Raw genomic sequence first — 15,713 nt, forward strand, 5'->3', positions numbered from 1 at the left:
ATCTCTCTATGTGATTGTCTAAATGTTGTTTCAAAGTCCTCTCTACATTGTCAGTAAGATGGTGGAAAAATACAAAGTCCTTAAAGTTAGTGTAAATTTATTTTTGTTTGTTGATCTATCTCAAATTTAGAGATAATGAGAGTAATAAATATCAGAATCAGCTTTTTAAAAAGCCACCATTGTGGAATATAAACTCCTTTCATCTTTAAAATCCCCAGATAGAAACAGTATTGAGGACATACATCTGTGTCATCAAAGGTATGTAAGGCCCTTGTTATGCAGTCACAAATAGAGCTGATTGTATGCTTTAACAAGAGTAAGAGTCACAGGTTCAAAACATCCTGTAACCAGCTGTTGTTGCAGGCTCAGTTACATTAACATCTAAATGTCTGTATGTATGTGCTGGAATCTGCTGGATCATCACTGACTACAGATGTTCTTCTGAAAATCCTTAAGCTGAACTGCACTGAACTGCATTTAGTCTCTCCCCCATCTCAGACACTTCTCATATCATGCAAAAAAGTAAGAAAATTGTTCATGTGTTACTACTTTAGTTACTGTAAGGTAGAGGCAGCCAGTGCCTGGAGAGCTTATTGGATATATTCTGCTAACTGAAATGATTGGTAACAGACTAAAACACTGGAGTTCTGTTAGTGCCAATCAGGATAAATCTGATTATCTTAATTTAGGATTAATGTTATTTTCTAACTGTAACTTATTTTTTAATGACACACAAAACTAATGAATGTCTTGAATTGAATTGAAAGACAATATGGCAAAGAGAGAGACATTGGTAACTATGGTCAGCCTCACTGATGAGTGTGGTCAGAAGTTCGCTCTATTGCACCTGTAACCACACCCATCAGTGATGTCACAGTGTACTGACACACCCTACAGTACTCTTCTAAATCACTGCAGCAAGTAAAATGTTAAACCACCGGAGGTCAGCAAAGACACATTTCAGCTGGTGAGAAGTTTTTTTTTTTCTTTGAGGGGGAGAGTGTGGTGAAATAAGTTGTTTGCTGACTACTTAACAGTAAAGGGGCTTAAAATGCCCTCAAGTACTGAAACATTTCTTCTTGCACTGCTTTGTGGCTTCCCTAAAATGTGATCACCTAGATAATGTTGTGACCCTTTCTTGTCCTAAATTGTGTACTTTAAATTTGAAGTATATGCCACTGAACAATGATTTGTAATTGTCTAATGGGTTTTTCATTGGAACTCTGTATGTCACATTCACTAGCTAGAGTAGATGGATGTCTGTCATACAAATTTAGCTCTTAGAAGTAATTATACTGGTTTCCAGTAACTGAAAACAAGAAATCTGTCTATTCTGTACCTGGTATGCAATTCATTGTCTGTGAACTTACAATGTTTCAAATACACTACAACGTTTTAGGGTGTGGTGTTTCCCAAATCAAAGTGTCATTTGTTATTTGACAAACCTAAAATATAAAACCATCTTTCACCAACTTTATTTAAACAACACGGTGATATTTACCTCAAGTGATGTCAATCCAATATCTGTTGAATACTTTCCACTGTATCCTGAAACTCTGTCGACTTTTAAGTAACAAAATACAAAAGCTGAGTACCAACATTGGACAAATAAAGTGTAACCAGTGTATTAAGAGAGTTGATAAAAAGAAGACATTCACAACCATCTAAATATTGGCAGTCTTTATTTCAACAAGACTAAGAAATGTTGTTTAATATACATTTTCTCTTACAATTTAACATCTATCTCATCTTGTTTTTCCATAACATTTAGGAGATACTCTGACAAGTAAAAATCTGGTGTACTGTTATGGCCTCTTTTAGAGACATCTAAAACGGCTGCTCTTTATTTACACATTTTTTTATTCTTTTCAGTCAGTCACTCACTCTCTCCTCAGAAAGTGAGTTCTTTCTGTTCTTGTGGGCCAAAGGCAGATGGAAAGGTTTCAACACCTGTCCAACTCAACTTCAAAGTCACTAGACTGAAGTTGCTCTGTGGATCATTTGATCCACAGCAACATCCAGCAGCCGGACAACTCCCGCCAACCGGAAAATGTTGCTGCCCTGGCCCGCAAGCACAGACATTTACCATCATCGCCCCAAAACATTTCCTCTGACTCTCAAAAAGTTGCGTTTCTTCACACTCAACACAACTTTTCCACATGACAAGAACACATGCACAAGCCCTTGTAGAAATGTTGGTGGTACACAAAAAGCAGGAGAATTGAACCGGTCACATGCAGAAGTAACGCCAAATCGAGCTGCTGAAGCTCAGCTTTACTTTAAATTAAGGCTTCAGTATTTTAGGTGGGTTGCATAGATGTTCCTTCAAAGTCAGATACTTAATAAAGATGTCCTCATTGATTCGTTCCAAGTCTTTACAACTGAACTGATCATTAGGAACATCACTTTTTTTTTTTTTGAAGAAAATTTAATGTAAGCTTACAATCAACTTGTCAATTTCAAAGCCAAACAAGAGGCTAAAAAGTTGTGTCCAGTATTTATCATCTGTCCTGACTGCGGCTGGTTGTTTCAGATTTGCAAGCAAAGGTCTAACATGCAAATCCATTTTTTAAATTTAACAAAATGCATATTTAAAGCCCCCAAATCTGATACCAATTAAATCAAATACTCTGTGACATTAATAATATTTTTCACCTACATTACGCATATCAAAACGTTCTGAATACTGTATTTTTGGATCATCTATGTCAGTTCTAGGAGAATGTTTGCAATGACAATAAGACACATACATAAGTTACTGTACAAAGGCTACATGAGGCAGCATATTTTTAGAGATGAAATGGCCAGGTAATGCAACTCACAGACCTGATTATCAAATTAACAGAAAATCTTATGTTGTGCTTGTCAGCTGGTAACAACATGCTCAAAACCCAACGAGGAATCTGAGCAGATAACAGATATAAACCATTAACACCTACATTCTTTTTTACCTTAAGAAGTTGCTAATAATGTACCGAGGTTTAAAAAAAAAAAAAAAAAAAAAAAGATCAGATCAGGCACCATACATTGCATTCATTTTGGTAGCTCTTGTAACAACACTTCAACATTCAAGTTGAAATGATGTGAATGTGAGGATGAGGATAGGTAGATCAAATGGTTCAGGATGAGTCCATTTATACTGACACAGGCCATTTAAGAGGTACAAGTGTGTATTGTGGGACAGGGGATGTGGGCAAAAAAAAAAAAAAAAAAAAAAGAGCCCCCCAAAACTGTGCACACTGACCAAAAGTGCCCCTATTATCTGTGCACGTTGTCCTCTTCCACCACCTAAAACTAGCAGTAAAATCCACTGTAGTACCTAATATATATCTTCATACCAAAAATAGCTAAAAATAACAACACCTCTTCAACATAAAACCCTGTATTAAAATAATCTTTTCTTGATTTCATTTGATCAAAGCACTGTCTTTTGTTCCTCTTCTCTAGTTTAATGTGAAACGCTCTGAACGTACATGTCGCCACCTTTACTTTTCAAATGTAAGACTGTACAGAGTCAGATCCTCTGTGCTGAACTGAGCTTACAGTACAAAAACAAACAAACAAAAAAAAAAACAAAAACAAAAACAAAAACAGGGCATTCGGGACTTGTCAGCTTTGCCTTCTTCAGGGGTAACGCCAGGGGAGTCCCTCTCCTTCCAAGGCGTGATTACCTTTCACCAGGATGCCAGCCACGCATCTCAACTCTATCAGACACTTTCAACTCATCACTAGATTGCATTGACAATGAGAGCATGCATGAGGTATGACCATACTATTGAACTGTTTAGCTGAAACAATTAAATTACAAATTAATGAAACAATTAAAAGTTAGGTTGTGATAATGCTCATAGCAGACATACACTATGCATGTTTGGGCTCGCAGAGAGCCCCAAAAGCTCTTCTAAAGAATGATTCCATCTCCAGCTCAAACACAAATACCTGTGCTGTAACTTCTCACTGTACTTCTGAGAGATGAGCTGCGTTCTGCAGCCCTGAGAGGACTTTCAACATCTCTCCAAAGCAAACAGACAAAAGCTCACACTGTTCATTCGCTGAGATCAACAAGTCTATACTACTGTAGCTAGCTTCATCATTTCTGACTGGCTGATGTATGCAAATGTATAAAAAACATTTACACTTTGCACATTCATAATTGCTATGAATTAACATTAATAACAATCACTGATTTACTTGCTATATTATTTGTTGATCTCAGAATAACGAGAATAGACTGATGAAAAGAAAGAACATCCTCAGAAATATGAAGATATGTCCCATCACAGGCACTCAATATTAGTATGGCAATCATTGAAGAAGGCACAAAATTGAATTATGAGATTAAATTGCCAAAATAAGACAATTATATAATGTTTGTAATGCTGCAGCCAGAACCATACTGTAGCTCCAAAAGAGCCATAAGGAGTAAAGGTTTACCTGGGGGGAAAAAGGGGGAAAAAGGTGGCAAAATCATATTGCTGTACACTGATGTCCTTAAAAACATACAAACAAATAATTAAAAGTGAAGTTATTGTAATATTAAGAAGAGTCTTCCCCCCAATGGCGGACAGTCCAAGGTCCTGAAGGCAGTCTTTTTAAAGTCTCTCTGACAGTTTTCCCCTTCGCTCCGTCATTCCTGGTCGTTCTCTTCCTCTCCCTGCCCAGCCAGTTTTATCTCAAGTGGTGAGCGAGCAGGGCCAGGGCCAGCGAGCAGAGCGCCAGCGCCATGCTTCCCTGTGAGGCAGCCCTGGCTCCGGATGATGAACCTCCACTCTGCACCGGATTGACCATGGGTTTGCCAGGGTTCGGTGGAGTGGAGAAGTAGATGTCCCGGTCTGTGTCGCAGGACGCAGAGTCGCAACCGCTGCCGCTCTCCTCTCCTCCGCTGCCGTCCTCATCTGGACACGAGAAAGACAAGAGGGGTCAGATTTGTACAAGTAGGATATCTTGTCGTAAAGAAAGTCCTACGGCTACCATCCTCACCGTTATCAATAGAGATGTCGTTGCCGCTGTGCGCGGCTTTCAGCCAACTTGTCATTTCCTTCAAAACTGCGATCTGACTGCGAATCACAGTGTCTGGCTTTGTTATATCCACGTCCACGTCAGGGTTGGACACCTGATTGGCCAGTCCATTGCCAATGACGACTGACTCGTACCTGTGTAGAACAAGCAGATGTTCAGGATGTTGGATTGTCTTGTGATAAATGAAAATGAGATTTTTACATGCACGGTACCCTTACCTGCTCTTTGCTGTTCCATTCCAGCAGTCGTCCCCAGGTGCAGTCCTCTCATCTGCACACACCGTCTCTGGCAGTGTGGACCAGAACTTCTTTGCTTGTTTCAGCTTCTTCTTCACATCAATTGTCTGAGTAGGAAACACACACACACACATAAAAACAGTCAGACACAACTACTTCAAGAAAAGAAACACATGAGTCTGGTTGTGCTGTGTGTTTTCTTAGTCCGTACCAGTCTATCTAAGCTGGTCCCTGCGGCGGTGGTGGGTCTGGCATCAGGGCTGTAGGGGCGGAAGCGGCCAGTAAAGCCTGTTTCTTTGACAGAGCGTCTGGAGCGGAAGTTCATGCTTGGTTTAGGCTGCCCACATCCCTGGAAAACCTGACACAGGTGAACATAAAGTAGAAAGCAGAGTAAGTGAAACTGAATCTTTTTTATTTCTTCAGTGTGTCAAAAAGAAGAGAAAAAGATACTGACTTTCTGTGAAACTTGCATGCTGTTCTCTTGCATGTTCATGATGGCCTCTGAAATCTTCACATCGATGGGATCCGTAACAGACTCAAAATTAAAGGGACCTTCCAGCCTCTCGGCTAGACTAAGCATGGCATCTGAAAAACAGAACATAATCATTTAAAAACACTGTAGAAAGGGATTCATTGGGAAATCTTCTGACTGAGGGTGCTGTTGCAAACATCTGCCACTAGGGGGAAGCACATGCCCGCCAGCGGGAGATTATTAAAGAGTGAAAGGAGCCGTCAGATTATGGCAGAGTGAAGCTGCTGCACAGTGAGGAGGCAGCAGAAACCAGACAGGAGCAGTGTCAGCAGGCAGAGACAGACTCATGTAATGGTGGTATAGAAACCAGGGAACATGTTTTTGTCACATAAGTCTGTCACGTAGAATAAATATAATACATACAGAGGAGAGCAGAGGACATATACACCATCCTAAACGTAAAGAAACGGATCTGCTGCTGTGTTTACTAAACACAGGAGCTGCATTCATCCTGTGGGCCACAACACGTACAATTTGTACAATCCCTCCCACTCTGCTTTACTTATACAGATTACTAAAGAATGAGGGACGTGTTTGTACATGATTTTTTTTTTTTTTTTTTTTTACAATAAACACTGTGTTTCTTTGTTATACATGTCGCACTGGTTTCATGCCCACAAAGGTAAAGAGGGGTGCATGTTTAGATAAAGATGGATTAGATAAGGTTGATACGAGTGTAGGAGCGGAAACTTTTAAAGAGCACAAAAGCAGGGAGTTATATAAACATACCCTGCTGCCAAATCAAACACTTTAAGCCTTTATGGTTATAGGTTAATTTCATAATGGCTGCAGAAGGTGTTCTTGTTCACATGACGGTCACTTACCGAGGAAGTTGTTCCATTCGGTGTCTAAGTCGGCCTGGTTGGCCAGACACCCACGCATCACATTCAGACAGTAATTCTGGCAGGGCTTCAGGGCCACTTGGCCTGAGCAGTAGGGACAGTACAACATCTTCATGGCCGCTCGCACACAGCTGGGAGACGCGCTGACCTGCAGGAGGCGGAGGGCAGTTAGCAGACTGTTATCATTGCACCACAGTTCACAGCGGAGAAACACTCACTCAGACATACTTAAACTCTGAAAAAGCATGACCATTAATTTTATAAGCCAACACCACAAAGCAGTATAATCTAATCATCAATTAATCACTCAGTGCAGTGGAAAAACATGTCATACCAGAACAGCAAGAGTGGTTTATGTTATCAGACACACAGTAATGGAAACGCAGCCAGATTTTCCCAGAAAGATATGAAGTCACAGGAGGGAGGGATGGATGGATTGTGCTTTTGGAAACCACTTCAGTACCCAGAAGTAGATTTAAAGATGTATCATCTCTGACTGCTTTTGAAACAAAGAAAAGCTTTAAAGCTATCTTACTTACCGTAGAAACTTTATTCACCACCTCTGGCATGAGCGCCAGGCCACGCACGAAGGTCCGTGCGGCGACAAACGCCCGTGTCAGCTGAATGCGGAGCTTTCGAGGCACATCGCCGAAGGGCTGCAGCTGCTCCGTGTGCCGGCTGACGCACTCCATGTAGGCGTCGCTGAATTCGTACTGCACGTTGACCAGCCGGAACATCCTCTCCAGGAGGTCGGCCCAGAACTCTGACAGCATGGAGTCCAGGTTGACGGCGGCGCTGCCGGACACGTAGTACCTCGTCAGGTCCTCGAAGAAGTTCTTGAACAGCTCTGCGTTCTGCACGTACATCATCCCGTATGTTCGCACGAACATGTTGTGCAGCGAGACCTCTGCATTTTTCAAAAGCTCACGGAAAAACTCTGCGGAGAGAAGAAGAGGGGAGGGGTTGGTGAGGTTTAGTGTGATGACTAAATGCTGAGATTGCCAGAGAGCCAGAACAAACAATCTTACGTTGTTAACATTTGAGTGCTCGTCTACAGGGAAGGATTTATTTTAGATATGTTAGGAAGGAAATTCAATTTGTATGATGGTTAACATATTGCTTAGAACATTTACAAATACTCAGGCCTGATTTCATCAGTCCTTTGTTTTTTTTATTTCACTTGTTTGGGTACAGCAGATTCACACTTCATGGGTATCCTTTTACAAAACAACACACAAACATATTGTTGGGTCTCCATCAGGTTATTATAATATACACATTCCAACATGACCACAGTGTATGTAAATAACTGTGAAATACTGCAGAAAGAAAAGCATATCTGAAGATCTTGAAATTTGGAGTCCTCCTCCTCCACACACACACACACACACACACACACACACACACAGAGTTCTTCAGATATTTTATTCATTTTCATTTATCTCTCCTGACATTATTTATTTTCTTCTTCTTCTTTATTTATGACTTGTTTTAACTGTGCATATGACAATAAAACACTTTAACTTGATCCCACTATGCCTGAACTGCTGCCACCGTTTGAAATCAGACTGATGGTTATTCACCTGTGCCCCTGTCCTGACATTTTGAGTATCTCAACTGAAACAGTTTAAGCAGAAAATCTTGGCTGAAAGGCAAAGGAATGTGAGCTGGGATGCGGGACAGTTAGAAATTAGATGAGAGTAGTGAAGCAGGAGGGGGTGAAAGGTGGAGCCGGAGCATCTGTGTCAGGCTGAGCGAGCAGCCAAGTATGAGAGCGGCGCTGCTCCTCGTCTCTGTGGACTTGCCATTCAGCCGAGACGTCTCTCCACATCAAGCCGCTTCAAACTGACCACCATCAATGGCATTTTTCTGTTGTCACATTCCATTCGCTTTCCTTTTCTCCCCGGCTTCTCTTGGACTGTCCTTCAGAGGCATTTTCAATAGGATTACTGAATAATGCGACCCCCCTCCCCTCCCGTATATGGACCTGTACCCCCCATCCAGCCCTGCATCTCCCTCCCCTCCTCTGCTTTCACTTCATCAGTTCCTTCAGAGAGCTCTCTTCAGTAGAGACAGGGAACAATGACCTACTTCATCCTGAGGAATGTCCATCACCCCCCCCCCCCCCCCCCCCCCCCCCCCCCCCCCCCCACCCCCCTTCACTGCTTTCCCCCACCCCCAATAATCCAGGCCCCCCTCTCCCACGAACACCCCCCAACTTTCTTAATCTGAACAAAATGAGAATTCCACAGCGTCTCTGAAAAATGCTTCACCTTCAGTCTCGCGTGCACGCAAGCATACACTCACCACCTTTTCAATCATCTCTCTCTCTCTCTTTTTTTTTTTTATCCACTCTCCGTCTCCCCCTCGCTACCCCATGCGCACAGAACTTCTGTGCCGCTGCAGTTTTTCTGGGTGCCCTCTGCTCGGCTTTGAAATGTAAAGTTCCCATGCTCTCACAGAGGGAGTCACTAAACGCTCCCTGCCACCAGCGGACACACACACACACACACACACACAGACACACAGTCCCCAAGTAGCGCTGTCACTTCCACTTCAGACTGACACACTAAAAAGAAAAAATGAGGAAGGGGAGGGGTGAGGGCGGCTTGGGGCGGGTTAAGTTGAGGGCTTTTTTAACTCCAAATCCCCACTGTGTCACCAAGGATACCGGAAACATTGCAGCCCCTCCATTTACCTCCCCGCCATCATTGCCATCCCCCCCCCACACCACCACCACACCCCAACCTCCAGCACACACACACATACACACACATGCACAAAGCCAGGGGAGAGGGCACCAAGTTCCACGCTCCATTGACAGAGATTAAAACAAAAGGTCCACCCCCACCCCTGGAATGTCATAGTAGCCACAAGTTTAAAGTCAGTGAAAGGAGACGGAGGAGGTGAAGAGGAGGAGGAGTAGGAGGAGGAAGAGGCGAGAAGCAGGAGAACAACCCAAAACTTCTCCATTTCCTTTCTACAGTTTAGCAGAGCGGTAATGCCTATATGCTAAACAGATAAGCCCTGTAATGAGTTGGCCAAATTCACTGGTTAAAGAGATATGTGTGTGTGTGTGTGTGTGTGTGTGTGTGGGTGTGTGCGAGCAGTGGCAGCGGGGGGGTGGGTGGGGGGGAAGCAGTGTGGAGGCTCTTTGGCCCGAGCTGAGGGCCTGAAGTATGAGCAGCATTACACAGGCATCTTGCATTGTCATTAAAAACAGTTTATGACACGCAGCCGTCTGCCAACAGGCCGAGGAGCTGAGCACTCCCTCCGGATTTTTCCATTAAAAAAATGCGCCTGTCGCTCAGCCAGTGGTCTGCAAGAATGTGGGTGAAAGGTTACACAGGATAGAGTGTAAGCTGTAGGAGAAATGTATAGGAGAAGAAGAACGACTCCTGCCTCTGTAAGTATCTGTCTTTTCCTTCCTCCCCCTCTCTCTCTCTCCCTCCCTCCTCTCACCCTGTCACACTGTTCCCACATGTTACAGAGGAGCCCTAAATTATGAGCGATGATCTTCGGCCCAATCCATCACAGGAGCAGAGGAGCTGACCGATCTCCTCCCACTTCCTCCTCTGAGGAGCTCCCCCCCCCCACCCGTGTCCCTATAAACTCTGCTCCTCCCAATCTCAGCCCAGGCAGTAATTGCGTCCTATTTGTGCCAATTAGTCCCTGCTCTTCTCCCCTTTCTTATGGGATGGGATTCTGTCCCTCCTGCTGTTGGACTTCAGTGCTGTGGATGGATGTCTCTTGTTGTGTGTGTGTGTGTGTGTGTGTGTGTGTGTATGTGTGTCTGGAGGCGAGGGGCCTTAATCCAAGTGCTTAAATCCCAGACATATGCTTGCTCTGTTGGACGGGGTCAGTGCAACAGGACAGACAGGCTGAGGCCAGGACAAACACACAGTGAGGAGACACAGAGAGGGGAGAACTATTTCTGGCTCTGGTCTTAATTGGCCATGACTCCCAGCTCCAGGCGCATGATGAGAGCCTGCCTAATCACATACACCACTTCCTGAGTTTGTTAGTGTGTGGGTGCATGTTGTTGCATCTGTCTTCATGTACGTTTGCAGCTGTGTTTATGCACATCTGCACCTCCACTCCTCACAAGCGCTTGAGCTGACGTCATCGTTGTTACTGTTCATGTTTTGTAACAGCGAATGCGATGATAAGCAATTCCTCTGCTGTTTCTCTCCGACAGGAAATGGCCTGCTTCTGGGTGTCTCGATGTGACAACGGGAAATAATAGGAAAGCAACCTGAGCCAGTCACCGTATCCAGTGAGAGAGCCGTCTCTAATGGTGCAGGTGGAAGAAAGCACAGCAGGCCTTTGTAAAGAGATCCTACATCTAACAGTTCAGAGACAGCAGCATCCTGTCGGCAATGATGAGGTGGGGGGATACACCGGGGCTGCCCCCTGTAGGCCACCTACATGATCCTACAGCTGTGAAGGTTTTTACATGATTGGTTGGTTGTAATGATCATGTTAGAGAGAAAAAATGCCCTAAAAAACTAATAACATTCAGTAGAAAGATGCCTTCTATTTCTTGCTGTTTGGCGGTGTGATATAAGAGGGTAAACGTGGACTTTCACTTCAAAATGCTTTAGATGTAAAACATTAGGGGATTTTTTTGATGCCTTTAAAGTAACAATCTTGAAGATCTCGGTTTAGTTCTCTTTGGCGGCACCTATGGCAATAAGCGGTAACTGCAGGTGTGTTTTTGGACCTCACTTCCCAGAGATCCAAACAGTGTCACCTGTGTGATGTCAAAACTAGCAGAGACTGGAAAAAAAAACACTATGTTGCTTCACACCCAAGTGAGTTGAAGAGCGAGTCTGTTGCATTAGCTCTGCCTACCCCTCTCTGCCAGACCAACCACTGCTGGGTGATGGAAAAACGTGTCACTAATTGTGCTCCGCTTGTGATTTTTCCCGGTAATGTCGCCACCAACACCCAGTTCATAATACCGCAAATGCAAGAGCTTTCATCAGTGGGCCATATGCTCAATCATCATTGTGTTACCTCATTTGGCGATTATTACTTTAAACAATCATGCAGGAAGACATCCATCACAAAATCTGCACACAATGAATAACTTCAACAACTGTAGCCCTATTACACCAAAATGAAATGCAGCTACGAGAAAGTTCACTTTATGCAACCAGGAATACTTGCTCTCTTTCATATAGCAACAGATCCTGCTCTCCAACACTTACTGAAGATGATGTTACAAGATGTTACAAGTGTGTCAGATTACATGCAATTCTGAAGAGACAACTGAGGAAACTTTGCAGCCAGACTTCATGTTTAAATAGGCATTTTGACTGGCTAAAAACATGATCTACCTAGATTTTGGGATTCCACGATAAAAAATTAAACCTTAAGGTAATGATTATTCAATTAGTCAATTGCCAGAGAAGTAATCAGCCACCATTTTGATAATCGTTTAACTGTGTTTTAAGCAAAAATGCCCAAAATCCACTGGTTTCAGCTTCTCAAATGTGTATTTTTTGGGTTTTCTTACCATTTTATTTTATGGTAGCAAACTGAATATCTTTGTGTTTTGGACTGCTAGTCCAAAACAAGCCTTTTGAAAACATCACCATGAGCTCTGGGAACTTGTGAGAGACATTTTTCACTATTTGCCAACATTTTATAAGAGTAAACATATCTGAGAAATGAAAAGCCGATCATGAAAATAGTTGTTAGTTGCAGCCCTAAAACAAGAGTCATAGAAAGCACCGGTTGAGTCATGTAAGAAAGTGATAAAGAAGAAAGTGAAGGACAGAACTGAGCACAAAAAACGTGAAACGTGATCAACGGCGAGACAGAGAGAAGAGAGAGATGGAAAGAGAAAGAAGGGTCTGAGGGGCATAGAGAGGGGTTTTTGGGAGAGGGCTGAGTGAGGCATGAGATGGGGACAAAGGGCAGTAAGAGAGGAGAAAAAGAGGGGCGGGACAGCTCGAGCAGCCACTGCATTCCGACACGTCACATTCCTGTTCACATCTGGCTGCAATACACACGTTCCCCGATACTGGCGATCCCTCGCTCTCTTTCACAGACACATAAGATCTGAGGGTCTATGACCCGCATATGCGCAGACACGCACGTGTACACACAAATGCATAACAACGCGTACATAACTGATAACCCTCCACCCAACGTAAGAACACTTCCGAACATTTACAAGCAAAACGTTCTTTTTCAGTCTCTTGGGGCAAAATCTTCATCCTCTCTCCTCATCAAGCCTCTTTCCAGAAGGGCTGCGGTGGTGGCATGGTTGGGTGGCCGAGGGTACTCAAAGCTGCCCCACTTCCTCGGTGACTCAGCATTGTTGCATGTTCCCATGCGCTCCCACCCTCAGCAACCGAAACCTGATCCCAATATTTACAGGCGTACACACATGTGCTCTCTCTCTCTCACACACACACACACACACACACACACACACACATAGAGGAACAGGAAGTACAGAGAAGACTGGATCTGAAAATGTGTGTGGTCCGTCTGGAAGCGCGTGTGTCTCTCTAGAGAGAAGGAAAGCGGGTGGTGAGGGACTGGGCGGTGGGAGGGAGGGGGACGATGAGGCAGGGAGCTGAGACGTTGAGAAACAGGTGGACGGGCCAACGGACACAGACTGACTGTCTCCGTTCGGGGCAGTGCACTGGCAGGTGGAAGCGTCCGTCAAAAATCATGCGGCACAAGTGCTGCTGCTGCTGCTGCTGCTGTTGCTGCTGCTGCAACGGAGAACACTGTGGCCAGCAGCAGAATGTAGACTGAAAGGTGGCTGGTGTGCATGTGTGTGTTTGTTTGTGTAAGTGTGTTTGCTTACTGTCAAAGTGGTCGTGCCTCTGTCTGAAGATGGATTGTAGGTTGGTGCTAAGCTTGGAGACGGGAGCTTTGATCTCCGAGTGGCTCTGCTGGCTCAGCTTCTCCTCCATCTCCACGGTGCAGCAGGAGAAACCCTGCGGACACACTTTCAGGGGGGCTCCTGGAAGAAGACGAGGAGAATACACTATTATACACCGTGTGAGATTGTGATCACGAGTCACACACCGCTACAGTATACATCCAGTCAGTGGCCTGTCAGAATACAAATCTGCTCTGCTCTGCGGGATGATTTCTCATAAAACAACACAAACTGCAACATACGTAAAGCCTCTAAAAGTCATTCAATTTCTACAATAAACTTTTGTGCACCTACAGAGAGGCTTTGTCAACATCTGTGGTGTTACTATTAAATTAACCAACTGACCAACTTTAATGGACATTTTCCTTGTTTCATCAACTGTTAATCCTTGCTTTTCTTTGAAATAAAACCTTAAGATTGTTAAGTAACAACTTCACCCCTCACAAAATCAAACGCACCTTGGGTGTGAAAACCCCCTTAACTGCACTTAAGTGGATTAATTGCAACACTCAGCTCAGAGCGGTCTTTAGCTCGCCACTTTACAGAGCCTTGCTCTTATCCTGGCACTCCGCTGTCCTGATTGATAGTTCAGAGCTGAAGCTTTCCAAGAGTGCCATGTCCCTCTAAAACACAGACTTTGAAGAGGAAGAGGATTAGCTCTTCACCCACTTTGCAGGTAAGAAGACAGAATCCAGCCATGTGCACATAGATGCAGTTAATCTAAAAAGCATTTCAACAACTGAAGAGAAATGACATTTGAAATAACACAGGAAAGCACCAGTCTTTTTTTCACTGTTGTATCATGAACGGGGGGGAAGCACCTTTTTAAACATGCATATGTATGACTGCCATGTGACCTCAGGCATCTGACTGATCATGTGATCCATTTCTGAAGTGGTGATGCTCGCTTTTATTCGCCATTTGCTCAGTAACCAAACAACATAAATCCACTTGCTGGAAACAGTGAAGAGCTGCAGGCTTAAGTGTCTCTCACAAGAGAGATGTGAAGTGTTTTTCTGTTGTTTTGGAATTTCAATGTAGATTGTGAAATGTTCTGAAAACGCTAGTCTAGACAGACAACCTTTAACATTATAACATTTTCAAAACTGGTCTGCAGAATTGTGAACATGGCAGCGGACTGAGTCAAAAAAAACCTATTCGGAGCTTTCACATCAGAACCTTTATTCAAGATGTAAATACTGCGTTTGATACGAGAGTAACTGCCAACTTTGTCAAAAGTGAGTTTAACATCCAATTAAAGGGAGGGTCAGGGGAGGACGAATGCAAAGTTGCAGCTGCAATAATGTTTTGTTTTAAACGTGGCTGTTGGAATTCGGGAGAACACAGAGATCCTTTCAGTGCATGCAGGCACCAACGGCCTGTTTAGTTTTCCCCACCAGCTCGCGCTCACTGACTCGAGGCCTGTGTGTCTGCACAGGTTCTTGCTACTTGCATGTCATACATGGACTGGAGCTTTCAATGACTTGTAATGGTATGCTGCGTTTTCTGAAAGACTCTTTGAACGTCTCAACGACATAAATTTAGCCTAAAGTGATAACGGCGGCTCCGCTTTTCACGTTCTCAACTGTGCGTAATGCACCTGTTCTTTACATGTGAAACGTAGAAATGCGTAAATGTTTTATGTAAACTTGACATCCACTCTAATGTTATCATACCAGTTAACCGCTTCTTGCTGTTTCTTTAGTTTTTTGATTGTTTATTCCCTGATTATTATACATGTTTCTGATCAATTGTGAGTCGTTTTGTCACAGACATAAAATTCACTATTAAATAAAAATCAAAGCAACAAGTGACAACAGAGCAAAGGGAAAACATACCTGAGGCTTATAATATCTAAACAACAAGGCTTGTTATGTCGTTCGTTGAGCTGAACGGATTTGATAACTAAAGCCGATGCCGCTTCTCAGTTTTATTCCTACTCCGTCAGTATCATCATCATCAAAACAAACTTTCATTTCTGTTTGTCGTCGGGTTGAACATGAAGAGGTAGCCCTGCGGTACTTTACTCTCTGCTGTTTGGCTTGTTACAGTTCCTCTGGCCTGATCTCACAACATACCACTGTGGGGTTTTTCTGTTATCTTCACCGCTGGTTGCCATGTTTAATGTATCACCATGACAACCTGAGCCATGTGGATTTGTTTCTCTGTGACAACGG

General features: G+C 43.5%; 1 protein-coding gene across 1 annotated transcript in view; it reads right to left on the reverse strand.

The window, feature by feature from the left end:
- Nucleotides 1-1,665: 1,665 nt before the first annotated feature.
- The window catches only part of gpc4 (glypican 4), a 32,311-nt gene continuing 18,263 nt past the window's right edge, over nucleotides 1,666-15,713 (reverse strand). Inside the window, exons 2-9 of the mRNA XM_067598670.1 lie at nucleotides 13,459-13,617; nucleotides 7,169-7,566; nucleotides 6,612-6,777; nucleotides 5,710-5,840; nucleotides 5,467-5,613; nucleotides 5,238-5,362; nucleotides 4,981-5,153; nucleotides 1,666-4,895 (exon numbers count right to left, since the gene is read on the reverse strand). Of these exons, the coding sequence (XP_067454771.1) occupies nucleotides 4,669-4,895; nucleotides 4,981-5,153; nucleotides 5,238-5,362; nucleotides 5,467-5,613; nucleotides 5,710-5,840; nucleotides 6,612-6,777; nucleotides 7,169-7,566; nucleotides 13,459-13,617 (1,526 nt within the window). The 3' untranslated portion in view covers nucleotides 1,666-4,668. The remainder of the gene's footprint in view (nucleotides 4,896-4,980; nucleotides 5,154-5,237; nucleotides 5,363-5,466; nucleotides 5,614-5,709; nucleotides 5,841-6,611; nucleotides 6,778-7,168; nucleotides 7,567-13,458; nucleotides 13,618-15,713) is intronic.

This window comes from Thunnus thynnus, chromosome 9, assembly GCF_963924715.1.
Source record: "Thunnus thynnus chromosome 9, fThuThy2.1, whole genome shotgun sequence".
Lineage (NCBI taxonomy): Eukaryota > Metazoa > Chordata > Actinopteri > Scombriformes > Scombridae > Thunnus > Thunnus thynnus.